General features: G+C 51.7%; 2 protein-coding genes across 4 annotated transcripts in view; both read left to right on the top strand.

Moving 5' to 3' along the window:
- The first annotated feature begins 344 nt into the window (after positions 1 to 344).
- Positions 345 to 3,392, top strand: ZFAND2A (zinc finger AN1-type containing 2A). 3 transcript variants are annotated; one of them, XR_003077732.3, is made up of 6 exons: positions 345 to 464; positions 1,042 to 1,136; positions 1,705 to 1,830; positions 2,034 to 2,185; positions 2,592 to 2,686; positions 3,247 to 3,392. XR_003077732.3 is itself a non-coding variant. In XM_422896.7 (6 exons), exons 1-6 carry the CDS (start codon positions 410 to 412, stop codon positions 3,254 to 3,256), a joined length of 528 nt encoding a protein of 175 aa, XP_422896.1. In that variant the 5' UTR covers positions 345 to 409; the 3' UTR covers positions 3,257 to 3,392. The 3 variants fall into 3 exon arrangements, 2 of the variants coding, with proteins under 2 accessions (XP_422896.1, XP_004945189.1); XM_422896.7 differs by lacking the exon at positions 2,592 to 2,686 and adding an exon at positions 2,729 to 2,818; XM_004945132.5 differs by lacking the exons at positions 2,592 to 2,686; positions 3,247 to 3,392 and having other exon boundaries at positions 2,034 to 2,189.
- A 2,342-nt stretch (positions 3,393 to 5,734) lies between these two features.
- The window catches only part of C7orf50 (C7orf50 homolog), a 95,136-nt gene continuing 92,529 nt past the window's right edge, over positions 5,735 to 8,341 (top strand). The window contains exons 1-2 of the mRNA XM_040647834.2: positions 5,735 to 5,856; positions 7,271 to 7,397. Coding sequence (XP_040503768.1) covers positions 7,272 to 7,397 — 126 coding nt within the window. The 5' untranslated portion in view covers positions 5,735 to 5,856; position 7,271. The remainder of the gene's footprint in view (positions 5,857 to 7,270; positions 7,398 to 8,341) is intronic.

Below are 8,341 nucleotides of genomic sequence, written 5' to 3'. Positions count from 1 at the left end.
GTCTCCGCCTCCACGCAAAGCGAGCACAGTGCCACGCATCCAGCAGGTGGAGCGCGGTCAGGGCGTTGAAATACTCCGTAATCCCCACCCGCCCGCTGGAGCCGCGCGGCCCCATCCCCATCCCATCCCCATCCCAGCCCCCGTTCGGGTCCTGCGCCCCATCTGCTCCGTCACCGCCCCGCCCCCCGGGCGTGACTCAGCACGTCCGCTCCGGCAGCTGATTGGTCCTTCACCGAACGCGCCGCGCAGCCGGCGACGGCGGGCGAGGAACGCCATTGGTTCGCCCCGCCGTGACGTCATCGGGGGTGGCCGGGAGGGCGGAAGCGTGACTCGGCAGGCGGCGCGGGGCTGAGTCAGCGGGAGCGCATATAGAGCGGCAGCGCGGCGCCCCGCACCGCATTGCGCCGACATGGAGCTGCCGTGGCTGGGCCGGCACTGCTCGGAGCGGGCGTGCAGACAGCTCGGTAAGGAGCGCTGGGGACGGGGACGGGGATGGCGTGCTTTGGAGGGGGCTGTGGTGGTCGCTGTGAGCCGCGTGCTCGCTGGGGCGGTGGGCGCTGCGTGTGTCGCTGTGTTCCCAGGGGCCCAATCCTGGGCGCGGTGCCCCCCTGGTAGCGCTGACCCCGTCAGGGTGCGCCGGGTGGGAGCGGCTGTTGTGGCTTCTTACGGAGCACCCACAGTGCCCCTTCGTTAGGAAGAGTAGCTGAAAGCGCAGTATTGCGTTCTGAGGTGTTAACGAGCTTAAGGAACTTCTGCCTTCTAACGAATGGCGTTATTTCAGGCTGTGTTTTGTGACTAACGCCTTGCTAGAAGGTTCCTGAGCTGTGTATGGCTGGTGCTGGTCTGCCTGCCCCGTTAGGCTCTCACTTCATCTTATTTTCCACTGCTTGTGGGCAATGACCCAACCCAGGTATCAACAGGAGGAGTTTAGGCAAAAACGATGCCCTGCTTTGTGTCTCTGTGATGTGCCTCCAGCAGTGACGCTGTGAAGCATCAGCTGTGCTCTATGAGAATCCGTGTCTGTCTTTTGTCATCTCCCAGATTTCCTCCCTCTGAAATGCGATGCGTGTGGAGAAGTCTTCTGCAAAGACCACATCCGCTACGATGACCACAGCTGTAGCTCTGCCTACAAGAAGGTGAGTGCCCGTACCCATGGCACTGAGTGCCACTGCAGGGTCACTGAGTCACGCAGGGAGGCTGCTCTGAGACTTGACCTGTGGTTTCTATGAGAGCAGGTGTAGGAACTGTGAGCTATCAGCTAATGATGCAGCAGAATTCCAGCTGTGTTGAGACGGCCTTTCTGAGCTCATTGCTACTAGGTTGTCGTTCTTCTCACTTATTGTGCCTCTTTACAAAGAGGAGTGCTTGATACTCTCAGTAATGTGGTGTGGCCTAAGGCTTACTGCAGAAGAAATAAATTGAGGGAGAACACTGATTTCTGGCCTATACTTGAGTACTATGTAGTGTTCATAGAACTGTATTTCAAGTGAATGTATTGAATATGCTGCTACAGACTCATCTGGCAAAGCACTTCTGGCCTTTTGGATACAGATCTGCAGCTGCCTTCCTGAAAATCCTCCTTAAGAGGGTCAATGAATAGAACATAATGTGCTTATGAATATACTTTCCATCACCCACGGGTAAGAGAAGGGGAAGGGCAGAGCAGTAAGTGTCAGACTTCTAACTGGTGTGGTGTGCTCTCAGAATGTGCAGGTTCCTGTGTGCCCCCTCTGCAATGCACCTGTCCCTGTGCAGAAGGGTGAAGTACCAGATATTGTGGTGGGAGCCCACATGGATAAGGACTGCAAATACAATCCAGCACAGCAAAAGGTATGGAAACTGCTGTTGGAATCTAAGCAGTCTGCATAATGCTTGTCAAGCTAGGTCTTCTGACAGCAAAATACGTAGGAGCTTGCTGTTCAGTCTCTGTTCTAAGGGCACTTCAGCATTCATGCTTCAGCCTTGTTGGTACCTGGAAAGCTGATCACAGAAAGCAAATAAACATTGCTAGCTTTGTGTCCTCTGTTATCTAGATCTTCACAAACAAGTGCTTAAAGCCAGGCTGCAAGAGGAAAGAGATGATGAAAGTAGTTTGTGAGCAGTGTGGTGGCAACTTCTGCATAAAGCATCGGCATCCTCTGGATCATGACTGCAAAGCCAGCAGCCGCCCCATCTCCAAGGCTGGGTAAGCTGTAGCTGTGGTACTCAGAGCTGAAGCTTCAGTGCTCGGATCAGGGCTTGGTGGGGAGCTCAGACAAATAGGAATGGTGGAGACTGCTGGTTGCTTCAGTTAAGTAGCCCTTAGTTCCTCTTTGAATCTGGGGCATAATTCTTACAAGTCTGAGCCAAGGAAAAAAGCTTCTTCTCAAATAACTTCCTAACATTCCTCCAAGCTGGTTTAACTTGACAGCATGACTTCTTGTTTTTAAAGCCCTGAGAATGGGTGCTGGCCAACTGAAGTACTGTTTGGGCTCTTGATCTGAATACTGGGATCCTAAAGCTTTGCACAGAACCTTGAAGTAACCAGGAATCCAGGAATGAAATCAATGGCTTACCAACCTAATTTTAAACTTAAAGCATATCTTTTGCAGGCAGACAGGACATCCTTGTGCTGTGCAGTAGGAGTGTAAAATGTGCCTGTCAGATGCAGATAATTAAACTGGATGGAAGAGTGGGACTACTGAAGGTGTGTACAAGTGGTGCTGAGCCTGGTTGTATTTCTTTGTAGATATGCAGCTCTGATGCGAGCCTCTCAAACTGCCTGCAAGTCAACAGGAGCCATTGCAGTGCCATCTCACGGGAGCATGCAGCACAACAGGTATCAGCTGTGGAATGAGGATAAGATGAACGAGATTTATAAAATACTTTAATGTCAACGCAGCATAGCAGTGCTGCTGTCATACATTGAACTGCTGTAGGGCTGGTAGTTGACCTTTGATCAGTACTGGGAGTGCAGTAGGATTCTGATAGCATGAGTGGATGCTCCTCCACACTGCAGGAATTAAAATGGCTGTGTAGATGCAAGCATTAGGACACAGAGTTGCTCACTGGGCCAGCAGGTTGTCTCCCACTGGCTCAGTATGAGGCTTTCGGTTCAGTTTTGGAGAAATGGTGCTGCATCAGAATGCTGAAAAGCACAGTGAGCCTCTGAATGAATGGCCTGAGGCCTTCCCTGCCGTGGGGTGTCTCCTTGTGACTACAGGTTTTAGTGGTGTGGCTCTTACAGTGCATTCTTATGTCTTTCAGGTGCAGATGATAGAGACTCTTCGCATCGGGATCAAACCTTTGTCTACTTCGAAGTTAATCTCGTCTGAAGCTCTTTAATACTTTTCTATGCTAGTAATTTATTTTTGTATAATCTCAGCCTTTCAATAAACTGTCGCCCTTTCTAAGACTTTGTTTCTTTTGTGATATGACAGCTTTTATTTTAAGGAGAATACTCACTCGAGGAGAGGGAGGAATGGAAGTAAGGAAGCTGAAAGCTGAAAAACGCAGCCAGCTTTGTTTAGGTCAAGCAAGGCTAAACCGACTATCTTGTAGGATGAAAGTCTGAAATACGGGCTGCTGTCATGGCTCTCAATCCTTTTGGAAATCAATTGGCACACAGTGCAGCGTTCTGCTTGACAAACAGCATCTATCAGTGTGAAGCCAGTATTCTATAATGTCTCTCGCTTTCTGGATGTTGTTTGGAGTACTTGATTTATAAAGCCATATTCAGTTTTCCTGGGCCCTCCCTAAGCAATTCATTGAAAGGATAGTGCTCACGGAGGCATGCAACAGCATCATTCTTCATAATTTATCGCCCCCTAGGTAGGAATGTAGGATGGTGTGGGTGTTTCCTTGTGACTGGGGCAAAAAGGAAAGCAAAATAGCTATTAACTGTTCCTTGTTGTCTGTTAATGAGGCCAAAATGCAGCATTGTCTGAGGAGTTTACTCTTCCTGAAAGGCTTAAACAAAGGCATAACAGATACGTGACATCTATTATCTTCATCAGCTGTATTACCTAAAGGCTCTGCTCTTTAAACTGCAAGAACATCCAGCTGCTTAGCTTGGGGCCTGAAGTATTGCAGCTTGATGAAATGGAAATGTGCTGCTAATGAACAGTGCTAATTCCCCAGCTGCGATGTAAGTAGACCTCTCATCCAACTAATTGTGAGAAAAATGCCAAGGCTTACTGATGATGTCAGGGGGTTAAGACCTCAATTTCATGTGTCATTGGAGCTATTCCTCTGCACTCTGGGGCGGTAGGCTGGAGCCTTGGCTTAGGACTAACTGAAGGGTAATTGCGGTCCCTCAAATCACCTGCAGCTATGAGCTTCCAATGCTGTTCTGCTGAGGTGGGAGGAACAGCGTAGCAGAAAATGTTGCGTTCCTTGACCTGGGAAAAATAATCTTTGGTAATTCAGCAGGAGATGAGAGCACAACTGCAGTTAATGCATATACATTCAGCCTTGGGGTCTGCGTTTGTGTGAAGGCTATGGTGTGCTTCTCTTGACGAAAAGGCTCCTTAGGGTATGAATGCTGTCTAAAGGGAAAGCGTGCCCTTATGGTTCCCCATAGGGAAGGTGAATACGTGGCCAAGTATTGACATGTAGGCTTTTTGTCAGAAAGGGCAGAGATAAGGCAATTTCTTGATAACATGGAGCCATAAATGAGTGTGCTACCCCTGCGCACATCTCATACAGCGACGTGCTTTTTGGAGAACGATTAAAGCCCTGTAAAGCTTCAGGCTGGCCAGATAGAATACGCGAAGTCGGGCAGTACAAATTACGGCGCTAATTCCGTACAGCCGAATGTTATGCAGTCGTGAGGTCTGAGTTGTGACCGGCCGATGTCTGCAATACCGCGTTTAACCACAGGGTGGCGCGATAGGACGCGTAATAAAATGTCATTCCGAGCGTAGGGCGCGCTTTCCCCACCCGCGACAGAACAAAAGCGCGAAGGACCGCTCTGATTGCAGGCAGCGCCCCCTGCCGGCCATCCGGGGCGCTCAGCCGTGGCGCCGCGCTGCTCGCAGGACTTTGCGATCCCCGTGCACCGTACAGGGCCGCCGCCGCGCCCCGCCGTGCCCCACCGGGGGAGGAGGTGGGAGCAGCAGAGGGCGCTGGCCGTGGGGCGGGGGGTGTCCGCGCAGTGCGGTGGGGAGGACGTGGGGGCGGTGCGGAGGAGAGTGAAGGTTTGCCTCCTCCCGTAGGTGGGGTGGTGCCGGGGGGCGTTGCCTCCAGCCCACGTGGAAGCGTTCCGGCGCCGCGTGTGTTTTCTGTAACCGTCCCTGCCCACAAATTACCACGGCGATGTTTGTGCAGGCGGTATTTATAGCACCGGGCGCTGGTACGCTCCCGGGAAGCCCTGCCCTGGCAGCGGTTTCCCATCCACCCACAACAGCCGCGTAGGATCCGGGTGGCTGCCCAGCACGGCGGCCGTCACCCGGGCAACGGCGGGCCGGGGGAGCGCTGTGCCCCACGTGGAGGCGGGAGCGCCGTCCGCACGGAACAGCGCGGCGCGGGGAGGTGACGTCACGGCTGCCCTCCGCGAGCCGGCCGGGCTCCCAGCATGCGCACTCTGAGTGGGCGTTCTACGCCGGAGCTCCGCTTTCTATTGGTCGCTCGTAAGATTGGCACGCCGAGAGCCAACCAGATGCGGCCGATTCCCTCTCTGCAGCCAATGGGAGAGAGGGGGCGGGCTGCGGCGCCAAGAGTGAGGCTCAGTTAAAAGCGCGGAGGAGGCGGGCCCGGGGAGAGGTGCGTGGCGGCGTGTGGGGATGCGGCCGTGCGGTGCCGTGGGCCCTCCTCACGCGTATCCGTGGCGGCTGCGGGGCCCCGAGGCCTCTCTGCCCCGTGCGGGCCGGGCCGCAGGTGCGGGGCTGCCGTGTGGCGTTCCGCTCGTGTCGGTGCGGCGGGAAAGCGGAGCCGCGGGGGCTGCTGATACGGGCGGGATTTGCGCGCTGAGGGAGCGGGGCGGCGCGCGGTGCGGCGGCGCGCGGGGTGAGGGGGGGGCGGGGCCGGTCACGTGGTGCCACCCGCCGGGCACGAGGGTGCTCCGAAAGTAGTGCCTCCCGGTTATCTGTGCGACAGATGATTGGAATGTAGTGATGCTGATGGATAGAGCAGATTCTCAGCTACAGGACGCTGTGTTTCAGCACGTTCATTGCTGTAGCGGCAATGCTGAGTCACGGCCTGAGCCAGTGATGTTGCACCTGGCGGGAAGGCAGGGCCAGCCCAGGGAGCTCAGCTGCATGCAATGCAATCACTGAGTGAGCAGAAGGGTGGAGCCAGGATCTGCCCCTTCCCAGCCCTCATTTAAGGGCTGGCAGTGGAGGCAATGGGATCTTACTGGAGATCCCTGCCTACCTGAGGCCTTCTGGAGGTAAGCAGCTTCTTTCCTTTATTTCTCTGCCCACGGCTGTTGCATTTGAGCAAACCTTCACTTGCTGCAGCCTGGGACCTTGCTGCTCTGCTGTCATTGCTGTGCTTCTCGTTGTGTTACGACTGCCATGAGCTGTGCACTTGTACCACCAATGAACAAGAACCTGCATGCTACGCTTGTAGGAAATCTGCACCAGTGGAGGTGACCACTGTCCCCACTGCTGAAACACAGCACCCACCTCCTCACTGTGCTCATACCCAGTGTGAGGTCTCCATAAGCACTCAGCGAGCATCAGTGAATGACTGCCATGAAGGAGTTAAGAGATGTACCTTTGCTTCATATACACTTCCATGTCAGGTAGCCCCTCTGCTGCCATCTGTCCCACAGCAGCCAAACCTCCTGGGATATTTATGGGAAGGTTCAGCCTTTACTGCCATCCCACCAACATCTGTGTCTGATTTGTGGGCCAATGTAACAAAATAGGAGGCATTACTTTCGGAGCAGTCCTTGTTTCCTGTGCCTCGCCATTTGCAGGCAGCGCAGCACTACTGGCCTGCTACCCAAAGGTAGCACAGCACTGCTGTCCTGCTGCTGAGTGCAGCACTGCATCGGTTATGGGCATTGGAGCTTCACAAAGGACAGTAGCCATTTTTTACAGGGGAGTGGTGTTTTGGTTTTGCAGCAGCTGAACTAGATCATGTTCTGAAAGGAAAAAGCTGAAAATGCCCCCAGATTAATTGAAGTTCAATGCAAACAAGCATTTTCATAGTTAAGATATAGTTCTTGTACTAGTGTAGACTCTGTATGAGATTTGTACACTTAAGTTTAAAAAAAAAAACAAACCAAAATTAAGAGTTCTAATGGTGCTTTGATAGTTGGTAATTATATAATATTCTATTTCAGAATGGCAAAGAAGAATTTACAAACCAAAGAAGTGAAAGAAGAGAAAAGAAAAAAGCTAAAGCAGCGCGTGACCCCAAAGGAAGAGCTGGGAGGAACTGAGCCAAAGAAAAAGAAACGAAGTGTCCAGGTAGGTCATCGCTGTTTGATTCAGTACAACGTGGATAGGTTGTTACCTGTGGTGTTCCGTAGCAGTCTGAGTACGCCCTGTGAGTCAGTTGCAATGGTCCCTTGGATGTGGTATACCTGGAGTGAAAGTGAAAAAGAGAAGAGAAATCAAGCAAACGTCTTGGGCTATGCCTCGTTTCTTGGTATAGTTGTACCAGTCAGAGTCTGTTTGTTCTGAATGCTTCTATGAAAGACAAAGGATGGGTGAGAGCATGTGGGTGAAAGGGGAGCCCAATGGTTCTGATCAGCTGTCATATGGCAGTGGGGGCGTAGCTGAAGCCTTCATGTGATTCTGAGTGGTTGGAAAAGCATGAAAGATTTTTTTCATGGAAATCCTGTTGGTATTTGTACAGAATGTCAAATGGCCAGAAGGTGTCAGCAGTCTCTCTGTGTAATGGAATATCTGATCAATTGATTTCATGATGATGACATTAATGATATTGAGATGTTAGGTGGAAACTGAAGGGTTTCATTTTTTTTCTGATGGAAATGGCACATAAACAAGGTGACTTCATTTGGTTCTTCCATGTGCTTGATGTAGAACATGGATCAAAGGAACAAAAGTGGTTTGATGATATAAGAAAGTGGAGAACAAAAGGTGAAGTTCTTTTACTTAGGAACTGTCAGGGTGATGATAAGCCATGGGCTTATAGAACACATTATGTCTCCTGGCCTAACATCAATGTGAGAGCTGCATGCCACTGTCATTAACCATGAGATGTGTGATTCAATAGAGATCATAACCAGAATGTAGCACTACTTATGTTATTATTGTGCTTTATGTAAGCTTATGGACAAGAATACTTCTTTCTGAGAGCTTTTGCATCTGTGCATGTACAAATGTCTGCAGTTGTGAACCATGAGGAAAGCCAACCTATGGGCAGCAGCTGTTTGGAGGTCTGTAAA

This window comes from Gallus gallus, chromosome 14 (genome assembly GCF_016699485.2).
Source record: "Gallus gallus isolate bGalGal1 chromosome 14, bGalGal1.mat.broiler.GRCg7b, whole genome shotgun sequence".
Lineage (NCBI taxonomy): Eukaryota > Metazoa > Chordata > Aves > Galliformes > Phasianidae > Gallus > Gallus gallus.
Note: the sequence above shows the minus strand (reverse complement) of the source record. Positions and strands in the feature narration are given on the sequence as shown.

What these genes read in the sequence shown, in the direction of transcription:
- ZFAND2A (XM_422896.7), top strand. Translation starts at nt 410, where the DNA reads ATGGAGCTGCCGTGGCTGGGCCGGCACTGCTCGGAGCGGGCGTGCAGA. An exon ending in GTAGCTCTGCCTACAAGAAG is followed by an intron (nt 1,137 to 1,704) that starts GTGAGTGCCCGT and finishes GTGTGCTCTCAG; the next exon opens with AATGTGCAGGTTCCTGTGTG. An exon ending in ACAATCCAGCACAGCAAAAG is followed by an intron (nt 1,831 to 2,033) that starts GTATGGAAACTG and finishes TCTGTTATCTAG; the next exon opens with ATCTTCACAAACAAGTGCTT.